Source organism: Chelonoidis abingdonii, chromosome 8 (assembly GCF_003597395.2).
Source record: "Chelonoidis abingdonii isolate Lonesome George chromosome 8, CheloAbing_2.0, whole genome shotgun sequence".
Classification (NCBI taxonomy): domain Eukaryota; kingdom Metazoa; phylum Chordata; order Testudines; family Testudinidae; genus Chelonoidis; species Chelonoidis abingdonii.
Window position 1 is genome coordinate 19914230 of NC_133776.1, and position 26078 is coordinate 19940307.

The window sequence follows — 26078 nt, forward strand, 5'->3', positions numbered from 1 at the left end:
TTGACCTAAGATGCGTTGACTTCAGCAACGCTATTCTTGTAGCTGAAGTTGTGTATTTTAGGTCAATCCCCCCCTGATGTAGACCAGGCCCAAGTAGATGCTAATAGGCTTTGTTTTCGGTGTAACAGCTTAACTGTCTCTCACAACGGTCTCAAAAAAAGGGTCTGTGCACAGATCAGTTTGAACAAAGTTTTAAGTCAATCCCATAACGAGTTTTCACCCAGCTGTTGTCCTGATGTCACATTTGTCTGTGTATGTTTTCAAAGTTGTCTTTAATTATTGTTTCCAGTTTGCCTAATACTAGGTCACTGGTATGTATTTCTGCAGTGACTGTGCATCACCTCATGCATTCAATTTTACAGATATTCACAAGTTTTTCTTCCCTCCAATTCTTCTGAATTCTAGCTGGTTTTAGTGTGAAATTCCATATTCTAGCATCCTCTCTTTTGGCATTTACATTTCTGATTATACCTCAGCTTTATTTGCACTTGATTTTCAATTTTTAAATTTGTACAAGTTCATCAGTCTGAACCATAATATATTCTAGTGCAAAGGTGAACCCTTATAACTTCTGAAAACATTATTTTAATCTGGTGCCTATACTTATCCATAATACCAGTAACTACACAGTTTTAATTTTAGATATCAAAATATAAGAAAAGACTTTTATTTTCAAAGGAAACCTTATGTAAGTTTTTTTTTACTAGAACCCTTTCTTCCACATCTAATTTACTATTCTTTGTGTTTTCATTTTTAGTGCTTTACAGAGCACCATTAATGAACGTGGAATTGTCATCACCCGTTCAACGTATCCCTCTAGTGGAAAATGGGCTGGACACTGGCTTGGCGATAACACCGCAGCTTGGGATCAACTTTATAAATCTATAATTGGTATGTGGAAGCAATAGGATTTACAGTCAATTGATCCTATGCAGTAACTTGCTTCTGGACAAGTTTGTCTTTTACTAGGCTTAGATCAGAAGAAATCTAATTGTAGGCAATACAGGCTGCTCAGTTTAGCAATCAGCATTCATGTTTTAATTGCTTGTTTTTTAATCTTCTCTTAATGGCTGCTAAGCAACTCTTTAGAATAGACATTGGGCTTGATCCTGGGGGTTGTTGAATGCTTCCAACTCCCACTGAAGTCAACTTCCCTTTCCCCCACAAATGCCCACCCATTACTTTTAGCTTTTTCCTGTTGACTCCAGACCCTAGTGATTCTTTTTCTCTCTCCCCCTGTCCCTGCCCAGCTGCCTTTATCTGCTCCTGCAGAGCCAGCTGCCAGCATATCCTGCAGGGGGAAGAAGAACAATATGTTAGAGAAACTACAGAAATATATTATTTTCATTCCTTTCTGCTAAATGAATGCTGCTGCAGGTGGCTATTAGACTACCAAAGAAAATAGCAGCCAGTAAAGTCACCTTACTTTTCTTGCAGGTATGATGGAATTCAGCCTTTTTGGAATATCCTATGTAAGTTAGTGTTGTTACTACACATTTATAACATCATTACCTAAGTGCAATAATCTACAGCATTCAAATTTATTCTTTTTAAACTTTCAGACTGGAGCAGACATTTGTGGCTTCTTCAATGATGCAGAGTATTACATGTGTGTCCGTTGGATGCAGCTGGGAGCATTTTATCCATTTTCCAGAAATCACAATACCATAGGCACAAAGGTGGGTCATAGATTATTTCTATTATTTACTATATATCAGTAATGTGCTTGGGCCAACATAGGATATGAAGAGCCCCAAACTTGAAGAGTTCACAATCTAAAGAATACAGATACAAAGTAGAGAGGGCACACTGTGAAAAGAATGTTTGTTTTTAAATGTTGTTGTCATTATTAACTCACTTATCAGAAGCGAAATAATTCTAGCTAATGCTAGTACTCTGTGTTCCGGTGCATTTCATTTTCAAAGTGTGTTTTCTGGGAAGTTGAAGCTTGACAAATTCAAAGTGGAATGATTGTAATTAACCATTGGAACAATTTACCAAGGCAATTTTTAAACCAAGATTAGATTAAGGAATTAGATTAGGAATTAATACAAGGAAGTTCTAATGCCTGAGTTGTATGGGATGTCAGACTACACAATACAATAGCCCCTTTTGGCCTTGGAATCTTGATCACCGATTCCATGTTATTCTCCGATATGGCCTCTTGTCCCACTTTTGGTTCCTGTGATCACCTGTGACCATTCATTAAGCTGTTTTGGATGTGGTTTGCATCAAGATTCAGCTAGGAAAAAATAAGTCTACTGGAACACAAACCTTTTGGAAATTCGTGTTTTGCACACTGGTTCTGTCACAGGTTGTGACCTACCTTTCTACTAATCTTGGAAGATTTTGTGCCTTAGTTATTTCTGTTCTCTTTTTCTCCCTCCCAGTATTGACCCATCAAAACTTAGTGATTCAGGCAACTAATACATTGGTATTTAATGTTAGCTACACTGAGACATTGCTGTGAAGATACGGCAAGACAGACTCTTAATGACACATAGGGTGACCAGACAGCAAGTGTGACAAATCGGGATGGGGGTGGGGAGTAATAGGTGCCTATATAAAACAAAGCCCCAATATTGGGACTGTCCCTATAAAATCAGGACATCTAGTCACCCTAATTTACACATGAAACTTGTTTCACTATGCTTGATACAGAGTAATGTAAATGGCACTCTCATGTATCTGCTGTGGCTACTGTGCTCATAGAATGATTGAACCCCAGGGTGGCTATATGGTGTTTACACTGCCACCTTTCATGGGCCATTTGCCAAGAAAGAGAGTTTTACACTGTCGCTGGGTCCCCTGGGTGGTGCCTGGGCAGTGCTGCACAGTGGATGTGCCCATCTTGGCTCCCTAATCGTGCTCTAATTTGCTTCATCTGTGGGAGCCCTGTGTGCATGGCATAACTACTCCCTCCATGCAGGTTTTACAGCATTAAAGGTCCTGCAGACTGATTTATAACAATGAAACCAGCATATTCTAGGACTGAAGCAAGCCCGTACATTTTTTTTTTTTACTTGCATGCCTTTTAAAATAAAAAATCTGCACCTATGATGCTCAAGTGAAGTTTTTGTCTTGTTTGGTGTTTTCCTCTCTAGAGTACACTTAATACAGTAAGAATGACTTTCGCATTCTCCTCCCCTAATAGTTCACAATTAGAGGACAAATCAGAAAATGGAATAGTTTAAGACTGTAGAAAGTGTGTGCAAATTTATTCTACTTTGCGTATTCTGCCTCCATCCACTACTGTCATTAAAATATAAAAAACAAAATAATTGTCTAACTGTAGACAGTATTAGCTAAGGAATGTATTGTTGAAAGCTGCAAAACAAGATAAGTGGGAAAACAAAAAATGGAAACAGTACTTATGTTCTAGTTAGAGCTTCAGGTCTTGCAGAGTTGAACTATTTATATGGCATATATCTAATGGATTAAAGTCTCCTTTTTAAAAACAGTGTGCTTTATCTTGCAGCAGCACACCTTTCAATACGCCTTTTAAAGCCTTTAAAAATGCAGATTCAGGTTTATCATGTTGCTTCCATTCTTACCCAGTTTGCCAAGGTATTGTTCAGTACATTTAATAAAGATTGAAAGTGCTCCCTGACATCACTCATTAGTGCTCTTTTTACTTTTTTGGAAGTCCTGAGTGCTGCCCTGCAGGAAAGAAGGATAATAAATTATGTACAATACAATGTGTCATACATTCAGTAGAGTTTATATTAAACTCCCCTCCTCCCCACCCTCCCATTCCCCCATCAAGTTTTTCAAGCTCTCCTTCTAAGCCCACAGTGACACCTACTGTTATTTAATACCACTTTGTCCTTAGGAGTGAAACGCCCTGCAGTTTAGGGAGAAAAAGAGTTGCATTACACAGGCCAGGTCTACACTACGCGTGAAAATCGATTTTAGATACGCAATTTCAGCTACGAGAATAGCATAGCTGAAATCGAATATCTAAAATCGATTTACTCACCCATCTTCACCGCGCGGGATCGATGTCCGCGGCTCGCCATGTCGATTCTGGAACTCCATTGGTTTTGGTGGAGTTCCGGAATCGATATAAGCGCACTCAGGGATCGATATATCCCATCTAGATCAGACGCGATATATCGATCCCTGAGCAATCGATTTTAATGCGTCGATACGGCGCGTAGTCTAGACGTGGCCATAGTCTCAGAAAGATCTTTTCAGCTAGGAATAGTTCTTTATGTGGACTTTGATTCATATGTTCAATTATTGATGTTACTACCACACAGCTAATAAGAATTTACAATAAAAATATAATATAAAAAAATAGGAAACATGCATATTAGTCCATATGTAAATATTGCCAATTATCTCAACTATTTTATTACTTCAGATAAAAAACAAATGCTGGGCTTAGGTTAGGGAAATATCTGCAAAAAGTAAGGATGTTGAAAAATCATTTAATATTACTTTTTGGCAGAGAACTTTTCAACCAAATTTCAAGTTGGTGGCCAGTTAATAATAGTAATTTACAGCTCCCTCCAAAAAGAGAGTTGTCAATGGAAATGTTCACAGATTCAGAAATATAGCCATTCTCTCAGGTTCTAAAACAATAAAATACTACCAATATCATTGTAAGTGGCTGTGAAATAGGTGCTTTTATTAATAATTGTGGTTTTGATGCAAAAGCTGGATATGAATCAATATAGATATAACCAGAGGTTATAATAATTATAATTTAAATGTAATAAATTCAATGATGAATCAATTCCTTTCACTCTCTTGTGAAGGTCACTGCAATCATTTCCATCATCTAGGGCCAGACTTTCCAACTGGCAGCTGAAAAGTGTATGCCCCCCAAATGCATACACATATGTAAAAAGGAACCTGCATGTGCAAATCAGGTAGTCAAGCATGCCTTATTTAGGATTTTCAGGAAATGCTAACGTACCTTGGAGGATCAGGTCCATAATGTGCTTCTAAAATTAAATAAATGAATTATTAAAAACAAGGTGAAAAGGGACATTAGAGAATTCTGGAGTTGAGTAACAGTTTCTTTCTATTTTTAGAGGCAAGATCCTGTTTCCTTTGATGAAAAGTTTGAAAATATTTCCAGAGATATACTCAATACAAGATACACGCTGTTACCTTATCTCTACACTTTAATGTATGAAGCCCATGTTCATGGTAGCACTGTAGTGCGTCCTGTCCTCCATGAGTAAGTATGACAGGTTCTATCAGTTTGACAACAATTTGTTTTTTAACTTAAACTCATGAGTTTTCCTGAAATTAGCTCAAACTGTACTCTTCAACTTTTTATATATGTGTGTGTATATGTAAATGTTTATTCTAGTATGCAGGGATATTTGGTTCCAACCTTTTTTCTTTTCTAGAGGGCAATCTGGTGGCATATAACTCCACATCTTCAGGAGTAGCTTGAAGGTGCTAGGTTTCCTCTCAGTTCTATTGAAGGTGTCAGCAACTCATAGGATTGAGTCCATTTCTTGCTTTTACAACCCTCCCTAGACTCTAGTCTAGCTCCTTGACTGTTATCTATTCCTCTTCCTACCCCTTGTCCTCTGTAGTGATTTCCCTCTCTCTCTCTTCATACCATCTCACAACTAGTTGCTACTGTAATTCTGCTACTGGCAGAGTCCTATTCTACATATCTCCTACCACTTTTAATAGTTTTCCCGTTCCTCTCCTTCTCATGGACTCTCTTAATTCAAATCCTAGCTCTGTGAGTCAGGCAAGAACCCATTATTTGGCTCTATGCAAAACTCTACACTTATATCTCTGTGTAACGTGTGTCTCAGTTTTAGGGGTCAGTCTTTACTGAGTTGATGGGAGTTCTGTCTGCTTTAGAGGGTGGACAAATGTAGTCCAAAATGTCTCAAAATGGTTAGTGATTTTGGATACCTCAGTTTTGGATGCTTAGCTTGAGAAACCTTAAAAGTGCCTGGTTTGCAAAGGGTAGGTGCTCAGCCCTTTCTGAAAATCAGGGTCCTTTAAGGTATCTCAAGTTAGCTATCTGAACCCTTAGGTCTGGTGTCTACAACCAAAGTTACACTGGTTTAACAAAAGGTGTGATTTTTAAACTGATTTTGCTTACCTTGTGCAATTGTCTGTGTGGACAATCTTATATTGATTAAAATCTGTAGCATTTACCTTTTAAGTTTACAGGTGCAGGCTAACTCAATATGACATAAGAGTGACCACACAGAGATTTGCCTGGTTTAACTAAATCCTTTTAAAAACAGATTTAGGTTAAAATGTGTGCAGTCAAGTCACTGTGCTCTCCTGAAAATCATGGCCATGATTATTAAAAATGATCAAACTGAAAATCATGAAATTCACCGTTGGCAGGATGATTGTACCAGAAGCTGGTTAATTGTTCTTTTACTTCTGATACTACTATTGTTCTTGTTGCATTTGTTCTGAAAACACAATAGAGAAAAATTAAAAACAAAATAAAGATCACATTTTATATTTTAAATTATCAATGGTTTCTAAAGGGTTAATAGCTGTTATAATATGATACAGATATGAGTTACATATCGTATTGTTTGTTATATGCACATCAGTAGAAGGTTTATGATTGTAAACAACCTATTGACCTGTTGGACTCTTAATTATGTAATTATTGCAGTTTAATTATGTTTAAAATATAGGACTCCCTTTGAGTTTTCAGATGTGAGCGCATTATGATTTTTTGGAGGGTGGGGAAAAATAAGGAGATTGATCATTTTGTAACTTTCAGCCTTCACTGACAGTAATATACTCTCTCCTTAATACTGGATTTTCAGCATCTATCAGAATAGATGACTGAAGTTATTCATTCCCTTGCTTCAGCATTAATTTATGTCAAACACTTTATTATATTTCTGTGGAATCATCACAATGAGGAAATTCAGTCACTGTTTCTCCTGTTACAAACCTTCCAATCCCAGCATTAAAAAAAATACATTATAAGAATCATTTCCAGGTTTAGCAATAGATCTAGCTGGTTTGCTTCAGTATTTGTAGATCTTTGGTTCTTACTGTTTCTTTGACCTCAAGATAAATGAATGTTTTCATTGGTGTCGTTTAGAGATGGTAAACTAGACTGAATACAATAAGAACTGACCTAAATTTTATTGTCAAAATCAAACTGCATCCCAACTTTGTAAAGGTTTAAAAATATTAGGGCTAGACTGTGACCATGTTATTCCCTTTGATGAGTATAACTCACTTGAGTAACTCATTGATTTCAGTGGGACAATTTATGTGAATAGTTGTACAACAACATGAGGAAGAGATTCTCAGTCTGGCCCTTAGATAATATTACTATTATTGTGTTAATTAATAAGGACCTAAAAATTAAAGTGACTAGAAACAGATCCTTTTAGTTTCAAGGTCTAAACTACAACATATATGAATAGTGATACTTAACACTTCTATAATGTCTTTCATCGGAGGATCTCTGTAAACCCTTGGCATACATGAATTAGGAAAAGTAAATTAAATGTTTAAAATTGGTCCAGTTTTAATAATCTGAGTTATTAAAAGAACTAACATAAATAAGGCTGTGTGTGTGTGTATGATGGAGATAGATAAAAATTTTAACCATTCAGTGTGTTTTAAGAAGGAAACTCTTTTGAATAGATTGATACATATATGTGGTAATGATTTTACTGCTTTAAGGTTTGTGGAAGACAAGCAAACTTGGGATGTATACAAACAATTTCTGTGGGGACCTGCACTGCTCATTAGCCCTGTACTGGAGGTAAGAATTTAGATATTTAATTATATATGGAAGTACTTTTCGATATCCTTAGAAGATAACATATATGTGTTTCAATTCCAGAATGCTACATTAGTGTTGGCTTATATACCCAATGCACGCTGGTATGATTATTACACGGTAAGTAACACAAATGTTTTCTATTGACCTTCTAACTAATAGAACTATTAGCAGAATAATCTACCAAAGGTGGTGGTGGAATTCCTCACTTTTTATGTTTAAATACAACTTTGCACTATACTTTGTTCATATTTTTATGCAAACTACATCCCCATGTATTTTTTTTTAGACTTAACTAGTACAACCAACTGAGAGAATTAAATGGAAGAAAAACATCTAGCCAATGACAAAGAGAGGAGTATGAAGGCTGTGAAAGTTGGCAAGAGATATAGACCTTAATATCATCAGCAGAATTATAGGAGCACATAGTTGTGAGATGGTGTGGAATGATAGAGGGGAGGCCACTGAGAGCTGAAGAGGAGCAGGAAGGGGAATATATATTAACAAGGTGGTTGAGATAGGATATGGAGGCTTTTAAAACCAAGGTTTTGTTGGGAAATGACATCCTTTTGGAAATTAAGCTCTAGACCTTGAATCCAGTCCAGTGAGCTACTGAGCATCAATTAGAATGAAGGGTACTTATCACGTCAACCTGCCCCTGAAGATGTCAAGATAGAAGTGGGGATTACAAGCCACCAGGTTCCCCCATAGAGAGAGAAAGGAACTTGTGTGAGAGTTAGGAAGGGTCTGGTCTGACCTGAATTTTCTCTCAAATTCTTCCAAACTATTCACCCAGGTTTGCAAACCTGGTCAAAAAGTTCACACTAATATGGTGTGTTAGTTTAATGTAACCTAACTTTGTTACAAAATTTTCACCCAATGCCTACTTATGAGTGAACTAAAAGCTCAGGGTGTTTGAAAATCACAAACATGTTACATTCTCAAACACCTTTAGCCCAAAACAGTTCTATTCATTTTTAATCCCTGAAATATTCTATCTGAAGTCTTTGGCAAGAGAGCAGAAGTTGGGCAGCTTTAGCTGCATCTGCCTTCTGCAGAGGCAGGGAAAAGAGTGGGAAGAAAGAAGCTGGAGAGAGAGAAAGAGGCAGAAAAAAGGTCACCAAAATTATAATTACTTTGTGGTTTAGCTCCTTGACCTGTGCCCCATTGTTGCACCCAAAGTCCACAATTTTCATGTTCTTCAAAATATGGAATAAAATTTTGAAAATAACAGCCCTATTTATACATTTAAATCAGTATTTCTGTGGCAAAAAGTAATTAACATATTTAGGATCTCCTTCCTTGTTCATTTACGTTAGTATGATTTAGAAGTAACTTGTTTGAAATCAATTATTTTCATTTATAGGAGGAATATATTGGTTTCAAGGGACAGTTCTACAACCTATCAGCTCCTCTTGAACATATCAACCTTCATATCCGTGGAGGTTACATCATCCCATGGCAGGACCCTGCTAATAATACCTTTTACAGGTACTATGAAATTAACTGGAAAATTTAAAACTGGTTTCTTTTATTTTTAATGGGAACTCTCTTGAAGCTGCTTGTGGTTTGGAATATTAAAGACCCAGTTAAAATGGCCTAGAGGACAGATTGCAGGTGAGGTATGAGATGAATTTGATTGATCATATGGTTGATGAAAATGAGAGAAACAGAGGGGGAGGGTCTACCTGGTCTAAGGATGTTCCTATATAGCTTAAATAGTTACAACTCTGAAGAAACAGACAAATAGTAATGTGTTTGCTGACTTTTTTTTTTTTTTTTTGCAGCCGACAAAACTCAATGGGACTTACTATTGCTTTAGATGATAATGGGTTCGCTTATGGTCAGCTTTACTGGGATGATGGGAACAGCATTGGTAAGTTTTAATAGTAAATTGAAGTGAGAAGATTTACTTACATCAAGAGTAAAGTTTCCTAAATAGCATAATTTTTTTCTCCTTCTTGGTGCGTCTTATTTTTACGGTTTTAAGTTTTGAATGTATGAAATGTTATTTTTATAAAGTATTTGATGTGCAAACACTTGTAGATACATGTATTTCAGCATATACAACAAATCTGCAAACACTTAAATGTGTGCATAGTACTGATGTATTCAGGGGCGGCTCCAGGCTCCAGCACGCTAAGCGCGTTCTTGGGTGGCAAGCCGCGGGGGGCACTCTTCTGGCGCCGAGAGGGCGGCAGGCAGGTTGCCTTTGGTGGCTTGCCTGCGGAGGGTCCGCTGGTCCCACGGCTTCGGAGGATCTCCCGCAGACGTGCCTGCAGAGGGTCCGTCGAAGCCACAGGACCAGCAGACTCCACAGGCAAGCTGCCGAAGGCAGTCTGCCTGCCGTGCTTGGGGTGGCAAAATGCCTAGAGCCGCCCCTGGGTGTATTCAGTGGGACTATACATGTGAATATATGTACCTATGCATGTGTTTGCGGGATCTTAGTCCTAAATAAATAAAATTTACCATGCATATCTGAATACTTGAACCTGCTCAGAGCCCCACTGAAGTCAGGGAACTCCATATGAGCACAGGGGTCCCTCCCATACATATGCTATAAATTTCCAGATCAGGGCCCACAGCTGGAAAGCTCTAAAGAACAGTGCTTGAAAAACAAAAAGTCAAGTAAAACCTGTAGTACAGTACAATAATATTGATTTTGTCTCACTGAAGTCCTATGACATTATTGCTTCCAGAATTCAGATTTTTCATACCTTAACTTACATCATTAGACTTAGTCTAACACGTGTAATAAGAGAGATCATGCTTTATCCTCAGACTTTTGCAAAATCTATGGTAAGTATAACCATGTGAATTAAGAATGGAGTGAGAAGTCCAAGTTGATTTTCCTAGCATTAGTAAATTTTAAAATTTATCCATCATATCAAGTGTGAATCTCACACTATCCACAGTAAGTCTCCTCTGAGCTTTCAGTAGCTCTCAGTAGAAGTGCATGGGGTACTATCAGCGTACTGTGAGGTGCACTGAAGTATGCCAAGCTTTGAGTGACTCAGATTTGGAACTATTTACTAAGTTCATAGAGTTTAATTGTAGCTTAATTAAATTAAACTAACTTGCAAGGTGCACTTCAATCATCTCTCAGTGATCTATTTTTCAGAAATCAGGAAACTGCGCCAGCTGTGATTGTCAGCATTATCGTTTGGTAGTTTAGATCCCCAATCTGAGGCTTATAGAGAAAATAGACACTGATGTTTTCAAAAGAGACATTCCTATCTATCACAGTAATGTGTAAATGGATACTGAATAAAGTAGGAGGTGGGGAATTGCTGGCGTGCCTTGTGGGAGGCTTACAAACCCTTAAATCTCTGTTTGAAGGATTAGGAGCACTCCTCCCCTGACATTTGGGAGATGGCTGAGAAACAGGAGCCCATGTACTGATTGTCAGAGAGTTGTTAGCTTTACCTCTGATTTGAGGTCTCCATCTCCACAGCATGAGACTTACCAAAGGGAACATTAAAGCTCATATGCAATAGTCTTTTACAAAATATAGGGAGAAATAAGAAGCTCAGACTGAAGCCCAGTCAAATATTAATTTACTGACCCTGACCCTGTATGTACTAAACTACTTTCCCTCTGTCAAATGGAGTGGATAGAAATTTGGAGCTTTCATTACATAACTTTGCCCCATGCAAGTGTGGAATAAATAGTCTTCCCCACAACTTATTCTTCTTATTGCTGGCCCTCAGATGGGTTCTTCCTTTCAGTGCCCATCCTTCATACAGTCTCTTCTCCTGGCCCCTGATAGCCTTTTCCCCAGCACTCGCTTTGTTCCTCATTGAGTCACAGCTCGGTGTGATCCCTTCCAATCACCAGGCCCCGATCCAAAGGATCCAAGAATCCTCCTCAGGTCTTAATCCAAGAAAGTACCAGAAGCATGTGCGTCCCTTTTAACTACATGAGTAGTCCCATTGAAGTCAATGGAACTACCCAGGTACTTAATCCAGCCTCAGTCTGCCCTCGCCCTTATGGCTAATAATTAAGGCTAAGATTTTGTCACAAATATTTTTAGTAAAAGTTACGGACAGGTCATGGGCAAAACAGAAAAATTCACGGAAGCTGTAACCTGTTCCCAACTTTTACTAAAATATCCCTGACAAAATGGGGATCTGCAGATCCGCACAGTACTTCAAGTGGGGCAACTGCAGGGACTAGGAGCTGCCTGTAGCAGCTGGGGACTGCGGGATACCCCTGTTGCCTGCAGCTCCAGGCATCCCCTGCGGGGGCTGTGAGCTTGGGATTCCCCACCACCCATGGTACCCAGGAGTTTGAGTTCTTCTGCAATAGCCTGGAGTTGCCTGCCACCCTGTGCAGCCACAGCAGCCGGGAGTTTGGGGGTTCCCCGCTGCCACCTGCCAGGAGTGGGGGAGGGATGGTGGTGTCCCCACTGTCCTAGTGGCAGGGAGATGGGGGGTTCCCCTGCCACCTGTGGCAGCAGGGAGGGGGACACCAGAGGTGGCGGGGGTACCCCACAGCTTCCTGCCCCAGTGGGTGGCAGGGGACCCTGCAGCTCCCGACCACCACAAGCTGAAGTCATAGATTCCGTGACTTCCCCGACCTCCATGACTAAATTACAATCTTACTACTAATAATTTACCCATTCGAAACCTGGGACAGAATAAAACAAACAAATTGAATTTCATTTGGCACAGATGATATTTAAAAATTGTCAAACTACATTTTGAACATATGTACCACTTTTTTGTTGTTGTTGTTGTTGTTAAGTTTTTTACAAACAGAAAACTTTTAGAGATTTTTCTCTCACTTATACAGCATATGTTTCTATTGAGGGTTCTAAGTGTGTTTATTATGGAAACAGTGGGATGTTTTGCATATTAACACTGGAATTGTATTTAGAATATATTTTTTTAAATAGTCATGAATATTGACCAAAATAAAATTATAGTGGGATACATTTTACTCTACTGCTTTCTCATTACAGATGCATATGAACAGGGTGCTTATCTATTAGAAACATTTAATGCAAGTCAGGTGGGTACAGGTTCTTGTGTTATGTGTAGGGGTTATTAACATTTCCTTATTGATTTTCTCCACACTGTTCATGATTTTATAAACCTCTGTCATATTACCATCCTCTCCACTGCCACACACCGTTAGTCATCTCTTTTCCAAGTTGAACAGCCCCAATCTTTTTAATCTCTCCTTTTATGCACGCTGTTCCACACCCTTCATCATTTTTGTTGCCCATCTCTGTACCTTTTCCAATTCTAATACATCTTTTTATACAGTGTTCAAGGTGTGCGTGTTCCATGGATTTACACAGTGGTATTATGATATTTATTGTTTCATTATCTATCCCTTTCCTAATTGTTCCTAACATTAGGATTGATGTTCATAAATTAGTGTTCAGAAAAGTCAGATGTAAACATGGGGTAATTTCCTTAACTCTTGCTGTTATAACAAAGATCTTTATCTTTTATCTCAGTGGTTCTGGGTGTTATCACATCTGCAGTTCTGGTTTGAGCTCACCACTAAATATAAGGTAGAACAGTGGTTCTCAAACTAAGGCTGCCTCTTGTTCAGGAAAAGCCCCTGGAGGGCCGGGCCGGTTATTTACCTGCCGTGTCTGCAGGTTTGGCTGATCGCGGCTCCAACTGGCCGTGGTTTGCTGCTCCAGGCCAAAGGGAGCTGCTGGAAGGGTGACCAGCACATCCCTTGGCCCGTGCCACGTCCTGCAGCCCCCATTGGCCTGGAGCGGTGAACCATGGCCAGTGGGAGCTGTGATCAGCCAAATCTGTGGATGCGGTAAGCAGGAGCGGCGCCAGGGTTTTTGGCGCCCTAGGCGGGGGTCCTTCCGCGCTCCCAGTCTTCGGGGCACTTCAGCGGCAGGTCCCAGAGCGAGTGAAGGACCCGCCGCAGAATTGCCGCCCAAGACCTGGAGTGTGGAAGGACCCCCTGCTGCCGAATTGCCGCCGAGGGCCGCAAAATGCTGCCCTCCCAAATCCTGGTGTCCTAGGCGACCGCCTAGGTCACCTAAATGGAAGCACTGGCCCTGGCGGCAAGTAAACAAACCAACCCGGCCCTCCAAGAGTTTTTCCTGAACAAGCGTCAACGCTAGTTTAAGAATCACTGTTCTACCAGATATTTAGTGGTAGGCTCAAACCAGAACTGCAGATGTGATTACACTCAGACTTTCAAAAAGAAACATTGGTTCACAATCCAAACCCACATCGTGGTTCCTAATTTCATAGCTGGTCTTACTCTACAGTGAGCTATATCAAAATCCCAGTTCTGAACACTTGTAATTTCTGGGGGTGGTCGTGTAGAAATCGGAGTGAGATAAGCTGTTGTATTGAGATTGTCTGTCTGTAATTGCATTTAACATGCTATACTTTATATGAATAAATTGTAATAAATACATATATAAGAAGTATTATAGAGATATTTTAAATATTCTGTTTGATAAGGAAACTATATTTAATAAAATTTATTTGTAAAACTTCAACATTTACATATGCAGAAATCAAAGTAACATGAGGCTAATAGTATCATTTTGTCAGCTGCACTTCTGCTGTCATTTTACTAATCTATTTAACTGAGTACATTATAGCTCATCATCTCCTGCATATTTTTAAAAACAAGGTGCCATTAAACACACACATATCTACAAATTTACTGTGATATACAGAAAAGCAACATGTATTATAAAGAAACTCATCCAACTTGAAATATAGTCACATTTTAAAAAGAAGTTCTGGTGGTTTCTGGTAATAAGCTTGTCCCTACATTCATATGCCAGTTTTTATTATTTGCTGCTGTCTGTTGTGGTAGTTCATAATGTGGGGTGGGGGAGCGAAGGAAACGACTTATGGAATCTTCCCTCACATAACCTGAAGGACCAGATAAAATTACTAACCCTGCATTTCCAGAGTACAGAAATGGCTCCTTTCTAGCATCATCTGAGGCACAATTCAATCCGTATGTAGTGGGGAGGGGATGTGTAGGTACATGGTTCAGACCCTCTCCACACTGGTTTGCAGGACTGAACAGCCTGGTGCAGGGATAGTGATCTGTACACATTCCCTCTGAGACAAGGGAGTTCTTTTACACCTTGTGCAGGGCTGTAATTGCACAGAGGAGCCCAGGATTTGGCCCACTGATTTCAACAAGAATTTTGTTTGATTAATGGTTGCATGAAAAGTGAATGAGCTATTTACATACAAATGTCTCTGGCAGAGCAGGAAATGAACCTAGATCTCTTAGATCCCAGTCCAGTACCCTAACTGGGTCATTCTTCCTCCTTGAAAGAAAACAAAAGAGAAGCACATAGATCTACAATTACACTGAAATTAATCAAGAACCTGAGGTTACTGACCTTCATGCTTTCCCTCACCTTTGGGTCTGGATTTTACTTGTTATTACAGACTGTACTAAAGGCATTTATATATTGGAGCTGGAGGAGTCATTTCCAGCTTAGGTAGACACCTCTGTGCTAGCTCTGATTGTGTTAATACACTCTAAATAGCTGTATTAGCTGCAGCTGCTTGGGGTGTTGGAGAGGCTAGCTGCCCTGAGTATGTACCTGGGTTTCAAACAGGACTGTACTTGGGATAGCTAACCTGTCCTGTTCGTGCAGCAGCAGCAGCAGCAGCAACTATGCTGCTACCTTTAACACACTAGCTCAATCAGAGGCAGGGTGGATACGTCTACCCAAGCTAGAAATGAAACCTCTAGCTCTACTGTAGTCTCCTTAGTGGCGTGTGTGCAATCTTGACTCAGCTTGAGCAGCAGGCATCATTGTGCAATGCTTCCTGGTGCTCTGCATGTGCAGCAGAGAATGTGTTTACTGCTCCACCTCTCACAAGGGTGTACCAAGTGTTCCTTTCTCCATCTGGTGGGTGAGGAGGAAAGGAGAGCCCAAGGCCCTGCTGCTTCCATGCTTCTTTGGGGTTGGTTTTTCAATAGGAATCCCTAGCAAGGAGCAGTCTACACTTAAGGGAGGGCTGCAGTTGTGGCTGACCTCTGTGCATGTACAGAAGGGAAGAGGAAAACCCTCCTTCTGCTGTCCCTCTTAACATGCAGTCCTACCTGGAGAAGCTACATTTTGATGCATATGTGTGTTATATATAGGTACCTGTTGCATAGCCATCCAACATAAGAAACACGTAAGTGGGTCTGGACAGAAGGAACCGCATGATTTTTAGTGTGATAATCAGGGATGAAAGATCATACTATAAGACACTATGATATCTAAACATCAGTTTGATGGCAAGTTGGTACAATGTGAATCTAATATATTTTGTTGTCTTTTCAGAGTGTTTTAGAAATTACGATTGTGCACAATGGATACACTGACCCAAACAATTTAAAATTTGATGAAATTAAAGTCTTGGGAGTTGACAGAGTACCTTTAGCTGTTACAGTAAAACAAAATGGTGTGACCGTTCCATCTCTCCATAATGTCAACTACAGTGCTACAAAAAAGGTAAGCAGCTAATTGAAGGGTATTAAGTCTTCTGCTGAATAATATAACTTTTCTTCCTTAAACTTGGCATTGAATCAGATCTCAGTTGCAATATTAAGTCCTATATTTTTTCATAAATACAAGAATGTGCCACTAGAAATAATTGCCTTACGAAATCAAACAACCTGGAATTGTTGTATGATGTAAATGACACAAAATGTAATCAAACATGGTTTCAATTTGACAAAATAAAAAAGCAAGACAATATGACAGAGCGTATGTGCAATGTGGCTAAGTTATTGCTGCAGTAAAAACCTTAACCTTTGGTAATTCCTAACTCTGAGTGCTTGATTTTTTTTTTCAACCCTCCTAAAAGCTTATTTAAGCCCTAAGAAATCCGAGAGGGAATATAGTATCTTCAACAAGTACTTACTGAGAAGCTAGATGATTCTGTTCTTGCCACCCATTTCTTTCCTCCTCCCTGCCCCTGCTCCTGTATAATTATTAACCTTTTTTCTTGTGTTATGTGAAATATAGGCTATATGCAGTTCAAGGCAAAGACCCTATCTCTATGGGTTAAATCTTGTCTCCACTGAAGCCATTGGCAAAACTCCCAATGGGCCATGATTTGAACTTGCATGTTTTTGTGAAATGTCCAACACATTTCTTCTTATTAAAATAATAAAAAGATTTCCCAGGACTAAGAAACCTCCCCTGTGACTCTATCATGTATATAATTATGGGGAAGAAGTCAGTATTAACTATAAATCATAAATGAGTCAAGCACTCCTAAATGCAATTGAAACAAATCCTGATGATCATGGTGGCCTTCAAGACAAGTTCCTCTGGACTGCCTTTCAAATATAAACATACCTCCTGTAGCTGCTTTTAGGGTTGCCACTCTCCTGATGGAAAAATGCAAGGTTATTCCCACCCCAAGCCTCTTCCCAAGGCTTTCTACAAAACTGTATCCTTTATTAAGTCTCACGCCTTTCTGCCTTGCACCTGAAACATACCAAAAAAATCTATTATATTTAGCTGTGCTATCATTTGTTGGATGGGAAAGTGGGAATTCCTGTGCACAGGTGAAATCAGAATGGACTCCAAGCTTATAAAAAGAAAGAGCAGGATTCTGATCTTTACAGGGTCCCTGGGAAGCCCATAGATTGGAATTCAATGTTAAAATAAGTCACAGATCAATTGTTTCAAATCTGAATTAGGAGAAGAAGACAAAAAGAAGAAACTATCTAATAAGTAGTGTGAGAGCTGAAAAATACAATGGCCTCAGGTAGATTTGTTGTTGTTTTTTTGTTTCCTTTCAAAGCTGCTGCATATTACCGGGCTTCAGCTTGAACTAGGGAAACCCTACTCAGTGGACTGGTCTTCAGTGGTTGAAGACAATGAAAAATTTAACTGTTATCCTGACTCAGGTGCATCAGAAGAAAATTGTACTGCTCGTGGCTGTATCTGGCAGGTAAGCAGAAATGATTTGTGTGAAGCAAGAATAAGGACTTGACTTCAATGACACTAACTTAATTTATCTAATTTAAAAGAGTTGCCGACTAGGGTTTTTATGTATTTGATGAGCTTGCAGAATTGTTTTAACAACACAACAAAATGTTTGAGAGCTGAAAATAAGTATGACTATGTGGATCAAGGTTGCCACACATTTTGGACATTGCTTCTCAGGGGATCACTTAGCAGCTTGCTTGTGCATGGCAGGCAGAATTAATCATCCTTACCACTATACCCATCACCACCACTACTAGAACTCAGGCATTTGACATTTTGCCACTGGGCTCTTTCTCCTGATCTGAAAAGAACAGACCAAAATAGGAAATTGGCTGACATCAGCATCCCCAGAGCTGGGTCTTGAGCAACTCCTAGGATGTGAACCTAAGGTTTCTACACTTAGTACCGTCTCAAGTGTCACTTCATCGCTATTCTATTTTTCTCTCTTTCCCATCCTTCTCTTTAGCTGTTTCTTTGATTCTAAGCTTGGTTAGGATAAGGAGGACAATGGTAATCTGTGTGCCAGGCAAAGATTTCACTTGATTCTAATGGAAGTAAGATTGAGTCCTCAGTGAAAAGATCTTCTCAGTATGCTCAGTCAATAAAATTAGTAAGTAAATAGGCGAATTCTCAGCCATTTCCTCCTGAACAATAAAAGGCACTTCTCAACATTTAGGGCTACTTGGTGCATGCTTGATTTCACCTCTCAAACCCTGCTTGATTGTACACCTGTTCAGAGGAAGTTGCAAGGGTTTTTGTTGTCATCGTAATTTTTCTTTATAATGGTGAGAAAAAGTGTATTTTTTCCCTGTCCATGTATTCAGTAAAAGGTGGCTTATCCTCAAACTTTCAGGTGGAGAAAAAACCCCTGGGCATTCACAAAGCATGAAAAAAATCTCACTCTGAAAATGAAAATACCAGAAAAACCCAAGGAATTTGACAGGGGGATTTAGAATAGTGACCGCTAATCACCGGCATTAAATGCAGTGTTCCGTGTCACTGCTAATATAACAGAATTTTATGAACAAGTGAGAGATGCTTCTATTAAAATACACTTAAGATAAGGAAAAATAAATTTATCAAGCGCTGTTGTTTTTTAAATGTAAATAAGTGATGAGGAATCATAAATAAATCCCAGGGAATTCTTTTCATCATATTTCTAAACCTACTGAAATTCTGTGCATTGAAATTCTCAAGTCAAATGCTGTATATCTGTGTAATTGTAATGGGCTGTCCTCCTCCAAGGGACACTACTGTAATGACGGAAAGTTTTGTCTGATCTTAATTGCATAAATCATTGTGTTCTTTGTTAGGATTCGTTTTCACACTGTTCAGCATTGTTGCAGTAACCTTTCCCACCAATTGCTCATGTAATGAGTTACCTGTTAAAAATGGGTCTTTTCTGAAATTGGCTTTTAAAATGAATGATCTCATATACTGTTTTCTAATCTGCAATCTATTTTTCAGGTTGCCTCTAACTCCCTTGTACCATCATGTTACTACCCAAGTAATTATGGCTATTCTGTCAGTAACATTCAAAACACCGCTTCAGGTCTTACGGCTGACCTCTCCAGAGATCCTAGTATCCCTGACCGCTATGGGGATCGTTCTCCCCCTATCAACACACTTCGCTTGGAAATGAAATATCACGACGAAAACATGTTTCAGTTCAAGGTAATTTGAGTCTGAATCTGTTAAGACAGTCTATGATGAGATTAGTGATATTTTTTCATTTTTAGTGAGCTAGAATATGACTAGGCTATACATGGCTACAGAAGAGAGTAGGAGAAAGTAAGAATTTACCCATCTTTTGAATGGCTTATGTAAAGACCACCACAGTTGAAGCTCTGGTGCTGAGGGGCTTCCCCTCAGATGCATCTTTCTGGGAGCAACTACACATCTGACTCCTTCTAGAGAAGTGGCTCTCAACCTTTCCAGACTAATGTACCCCTTTCAGGAGTCTGATTCGTCTTATATACTCCCAAGTTCCACTTCACTTAAAATTTTCTTGTTTTCAAAATCAGACATACAAACACAAAAGTGTCACAGCACACTAGTATTGAAGAATTGCTTACTTTCTCATTTTACTCTATAAGTAAAACATAAATCAGTAGGAATATAAATATTGTACACCTCTACCCCGATATAACTTGGTCCTTGAGAGACGACAAATCTCACCGTGTTATAGGTGAGACCGCGTTATATCAAACTTGCTTTGCCCCCATTCCTTGTTCCCTGACTGCCCCCCTCCAAAGACCCCCATCCCTAATCACCCCCAGGATCCCACCCTTTACAGAACCTCTCTATCCCCTGACTGCTCCGACCTCTATGCACCCCTCCCGCCCCCTGACAGGCACTCAGCGGCAGCAGTGTGAAGCATAGCAGCGCTGACCGAGTCCGCTCCACCCTTCCAGCTCCCAGCCACGTCGCTCCGCTTCCTGCCATTGGTGAGTGTGGAGAGATTGGGGAAAGTATGCCCCCCCATACTCACCTGTAGTGGGAAGCAGAGCAACGCGACCCCAGCTTGATCCACTTTCCTTGCCCTGGCAGCAGCCGTATCGTTGAGGGGGTGGCTGGGGAAAGGTCCTGCACTCACCTGCCGCAGGAAGCGGAGCACCACGGCTGGGAGCTGGCAGAGTGGAACTGGCTGGGGCTGGGTTGCTCCGCTTTTCCTCACTGGTGAGTGTGGGGAGGTTGGGTAAGGGATGCCCTCTGAACTCACCGGTGGCGGGAAGCGGAGCGACGTCGCCCCAGCCCACTCCTCTCTGCCACCTCCCAGCTGCAGCTCTTCACTTCCCACCGCAGGTGAGTGCAGGGAGGTTGGGGAAAGGATGCCACTTATACTCAGCTGTGACCGGAAGCAGAGTGCTGCGGCTGGGAGCTGGTGGAGTGAAGTGGTCTGGGGCTGGGCTGCTCCACTTCCGTCGCTGCTAGTGAGTGCGGTGGGGAACCCTTCCCCCAAGCTCCCTCCCCCGAGTGACATGGCTGGAACTGGAGTGAGGGAAGCAGAGCGGATGCTCCTGGCACCCCACTAATCCCCCGTGCCACTCTGGGACTACGGGGCCCCCATAAGTGCCCTCCCCCAGCTCCTGACTCCCAGGCCCTGGGCGGGGAGGGAACCCCTGACCGCCCCAGAGACCCTTTGCCCCTTACCAAACACCTCAGCCCCGGCCTGCTCCGACACCCTTAACACGCTGCTCAGAGCAGTGTGTCAGAGTTTTACTGTGTTGTATGCAAACCTGCGTTCTATCAGGTCGCGTTCTATCGGGGTAGAGATGTACTTACATTTTAGTGTGCAGTATATAGAGTAGTATAAACATGTCATTGTCTGTATGAAATTGTAGTTTGTCCTGACTTGGTTAATGCTCTTTATGTAGCCTGTTGTAAAACTAGGCAAATATCTAGAAAAGCTGAAGTCCCACCTTGAAGACCTCTGCGTACCCGCAGGGGTACGGGAATGTGTCACTAGTTTACAGGAAGCAGAAGCCTCCTGGAATTAGCCTTACATTTCATTTAATAACATATGTAACCAAAATATAAGCAGATACTATTGCATTTTCCAAGCATGATGGGCATAAAAATAATTGTAAGTACCTTTTTAATATTCAATTAACAAGAAGGCAAATTGTAAAAACCAGTATTATAAAATTAATTAGAATCCCTTTACTAATAATAATTAATAATCTCTATAGAGGTCTATGTCTTACATGCCCTAATACTCTTAGTGAGTTAAGCCTGAAATACTTAAGGTGATAATAAACTATCATTGATTATTTGAGCAGAAATGTCTTGCTAATATGCTTTATTCCCACAATCAAAAGCTACTTCCCACTTCCCCCATCCTCCAACTATCCAGTACCTCGGAGTCAAAACCTTCAGACTGCCCCTAACATCTTCTACAATGAACTTATTTAAGGCCAGTGCAGAAATTTTCTGGCATATTGAAAAACTAAAAATGTAGAGGCAGTGTAAATAAATGGAATTTAACATCAAATTAACAGACAAAGGCTACTGTGCTGGTTGATTGTTTTTCATAGTAAATGAAGCGGCCCACACACTGCCACAAAATCCAGGAAAAAATAGCCGCAGAATTAGATGCTATTTGTTCAACATACAGGGGCCACAACTATAATGCTGCTGTTGCTTTCCCTATGATGTTAACTTACATTCTTGAACAACCACACACACAATAATTTTATCGCTCTTTGACTAAGAGAACTTTAAAAAAAATAACAGTCACAAGAAACAGGTCTTATGTATTACACTTTCAAGACTACTGCCTTTCTTTTCACAGAATTTATGATGCAACAATAAGAGATATGAAGTTCCAGTACCACTATTCCTGCCTAGTACTCCAACAAGTACAGAAGCAGGTCGACTCTATGAAGTGACCATTAAGAACAATCCATTTGGTATTCAGATTCGGCGCAAACGCACGGGGAACAATTATGTAAGTGAAAACTTGGTTTGCTATAGATGTCATTTTTTGTTTAACCTGTATGTTGGTGGAATCCCTAAATACTGGCTTAGCTTTGAATATAGGCTGCATTTTGCTAAGCGTTGCCAGGTGTTACTGGTGAAAAAGTACATAGTTAAATTAATTAGCTGAATATAAGACCTATTTATTATTTTAGCATATTTCTCCCCTGGAGTTGGAAATGTAAACAAAAAATAGAAGTGTATCTGTGGCACCTATAAATGTGGGACAGGCTGGTGGCCTTGAGTACAATCCCATATGAAACACTAGTTATGTAGCTAACCTGTCCTGTTGCTAGCATCGCTGCTGCTACACTTGTAGTTTTAACATGCTGGCTTGATGAGAACTAGCACAGGTATGTCTGTGTGAGCTGGAAATTACATCTCAAACTCCAGTGTAGACATATCCTTAGAGGGAACATTATTACATCCTCAAGAGCTTCCAGAGCAATTAATTCTCACTTAGTACTAGATCTGTTGCAAAATATCAAACTCATTCTCTGATCAAATTCAGAACAAAAAGAATGTGATTTAGAGATGGTGATTGTGAGCTGATACCAAGCTTGAAGAGAGGCTATCCCACTGATGTTGGAGCTGTGGCTTAAACAAAATGAAGATAGTTAAACATTCTCCTTTGAGTGACTGGTTGTGCTTGTGTACATTCCACTGCAGGTGTATGTGCACCCAGTGCTCTTGAGTACAAGACTTCTGCCAGCAGTACCACTAGTCAGTATGCGTGCCCATTGCCCTTCTCATGCACAGACCTGAGGCCATAAAAGGGACATGGCTACCCCCCTCCCTCTCAGTTCCTTTGCTCCATCTGTGGTGAGAGCTAGAGAGTTCCCTGTCATTCCTGAGCCTCAGTTAGCCATCTGTGAAAGAGATTTTCTGATTTGTACATACTTACAGTTCACTTCGTATAGTTACAAGTTCGTTAGTTAGCTGATGGTTTAAATCCAGAGGATTTTTGCATGGCAAAAAAAAAAGCCGAAACATTTGTGTTCCACATGCACAGCTATCACTGAGAGTTTCAAATGTTGCCTAATTTGTGTAGGAGACGGACGAGTGGGGAACAAATGTCCTGTCTGTACCTCTTTCCCCACGAGGATGAAGAAACAAAGGAATTCCTGTCTTAAAGTTAGTCTTCCTGAAAAAACAACATGTCCCTCTTAAGAGCCCGACCCTGACCACGAAAGAGTAGAGCATTCCTCCACAAGGAGTGCCTCTCTGGGTGCTATGGCTCCAAAGCCTGTTCTGGAAGGGAAATGTAGATTCCTAGATTTAAAATGTAAGAAAGTTGAACAGATTAACCAAGAAAATGAAGAACAGAATGGTTCCACTGTCATCTGTTCTCCCTTCCTTGAAGGCGGGGAATTAGTGCGTTGCCTCCAGCTGCAGGATACATACATACTTTCTGTGGCTAGGATATATTGCCACATGAATTTTTAGTTCATGGTAAGCAATATACAGTACCAGGACATGGTGCTGCCTTTCAGCCTAACACATGCCCTGAGGGTGTTTACCAAATGTATGGCAGTAGTGGAAGTTCATCTTCAACATTTAGGCATTTAGATATTTCCTTACTTGGATGACTGGCAGTAAGGAAAGAGTTTGCTCTCAGGATGTCCAGGCCATGTTGGTGTGCATAGCAGGAAGGGCACAACTAGAGCCACTTATCAATGAAATGGAAAAGGTTCTCAATCTGGACTGAGTCTCACTGGTTACTCACCAAGTAATAGAGATATTACACATATATTAGATATTACCCATATATTAGATTACCTGCTACATTTTAAATCTTATGGTTTTCCCATCAGTTTTCTAAGGGTGCACTTAGCCTCCATCTCTGTGATACATTCACTGGTAGATGGGATTTTCTGTCTTTTTGCATCTGTCGATGCCTCAGTTCTTAAAAGTCCTAATTTTCATACACCCTCCTGTCTCTGATCCACTAGATGAATTTAGTTTTGTCCTGTTTGACGGTTGTCCTTTTTTATTTTTCAGCAACAACATCCTTATAATTGTTGCTATCAATTAAAACAGCATTTCTGGTAGCTGTCAGGTACCATCTGCCAAATGGGAGTCTGAGCTTCAGGCACTGTTAGCCAAGCCCCCTTTAAAGATATTTCACAAAAACATAGGTTTTTTTTTGCCACACCTTGTTTATGTTTGAAGTTCCACCTCAATCAGATCATTCATCTTCCGGTGTTTTTTTTCCAAAGGCTCAGTCTCGTAAAGCCAAAGAGAGGCTTCATCCTTGTACATTCTTTCAGATTATCTCCCATACACTTTGTAGGAATGCAGGGCAGCTGGTTAGAGAACTGTATATATCTCATTGGATTTCTGACTGCATCAAACTTTGCCATAATCTAGCAAAGATTGCTCTCCCTCCGAGGATAATGGCCCATTGCACAAAGGTTCATTCCACTTCCTCAGTCTTCTTGAGTAACATACCAACAGTTGATATATGCAAGGCAGCAACATGTTTAGTAGTATATACCTCTTCTGGTCACTGGGCTATCACTCAAGCTTTCTGAGACGGTGCCAGTATTGGCCAGTCACTGTTGCAATCTCTCTTCAAGTGATCCAAAGTCATTCTACTGCAGGTGACATTTGTGAACAATCACTTGGAGGAGAAAAAATGGTTACTTACCTATACAGTAACTATCCTTCTTCCTGTTTGTTGTGCACATATATGTTCCACAACCCTTCCCCGCTATTTAGTGTATTAGTTGCAGAGTGGTATGAAGGAATGGAGAGGGAGTCAGTGGTCAAGCTCCTTTAAAGTCCTTGGCTCCTTGAATGAGGAAGGCAGGGGTGCGTGTGCCACAAGTGGTACTGCTGGGATACATCTTTGGTTTGATTGAATGTGGCGCACAGACACTTTGAGCAAAATGCTTATATTCACAATGCTATTTAACATTTTTATCAATGTCCTGGAAAAAACATAAAATTGTCACTGACAAAGTTTACAGATGCCACAAAAATTGGGGGATTGTTAAATATTGAAGAGGACAGGTTCCTGACTCAGAGTGATCTGGTAAACTGAGCTTAAGCAAATGGACATTTTAATATGGATAAATGTAAATGTATATATCTAGGACCAAAGAACAAAGTCCATATCACACCTTGAAAAGTTAATAAACATTAAGTTTCCAGAACTTGGGAAGGAGGAGAGAAAACTGGCAAAAAGCATGGCCAAAAATAGTTCTCCAGCTCTGCTCACTTCTTGTAGAACCCGACATACACCATAGAAACATAGGATTGACACAACAGATAAGAGCAGTGGCCCATATAGCCTGCCATCCCATCTCCAGATGTGGCAAATATTAGATGCTTCAGAGAAAAGTGCAATTATTGCAAAATGGAATAACCTGTTTTAAGAGAGGTTTTTTCCAAACCCCAAGTTACCTGATAGGACCTTAATTGTTACTAAAGTTTGTTTTGGTTTGTTGTAATGATAATGATATCTGTGACCAGGCATATCATACATCAGTGTTACTGCCTCATAGTTTTAAAACAAAATATACTATCACCACCCTGGAAAAACACTCTGAGTAATGTGTACCAAGAACATAGTTGCTGCTTATAAAATAATCTAATTCAAATTTTATCTCTACTTACACACAAGGGACTGGTCTTTGGTGAACATTCCCCAGGTCTGCCAGTTCATATCACGCCGAAACGTAGTGTGTTCAGTTTCACCAAAGCCGTAGACATACTGTGATGGCAGACGAGTAGAAATCTGAATGAACATGTCACTAAAAGTGAAGCCAGGTACCTGAGAATCCCAACTGAAACAGAATGAGAATTATTCCATCATCATCAGTAAAAGAGCTGGAAAGATACACAAATAATAGTTGCTGAGAAATTTGAAAGTTATGGAAT

At 40.1% G+C, this 26078-nt stretch overlaps 1 protein-coding gene across 1 annotated transcript in view; it reads left to right on the forward strand.

Moving 5' to 3' along the window:
• Window positions 1-26078, forward strand: part of SI (sucrase-isomaltase) — a 198485-nt gene that overhangs the window by 116623 nt on the left and 55784 nt on the right. Inside the window, 13 exon segments of the mRNA XM_075068972.1 lie at window positions 758-891; window positions 1438-1472; window positions 1563-1679; window positions 5043-5191; window positions 7657-7738; window positions 7820-7876; window positions 9123-9247; window positions 9544-9632; window positions 12720-12769; window positions 16053-16223; window positions 17527-17676; window positions 19182-19388; window positions 22030-22164. Of these exon segments, the coding sequence (XP_074925073.1) occupies window positions 758-891; window positions 1438-1472; window positions 1563-1679; window positions 5043-5191; window positions 7657-7738; window positions 7820-7876; window positions 9123-9247; window positions 9544-9632; window positions 12720-12769; window positions 16053-16223; window positions 17527-17676; window positions 19182-19388; window positions 22030-22164 (1501 nt within the window).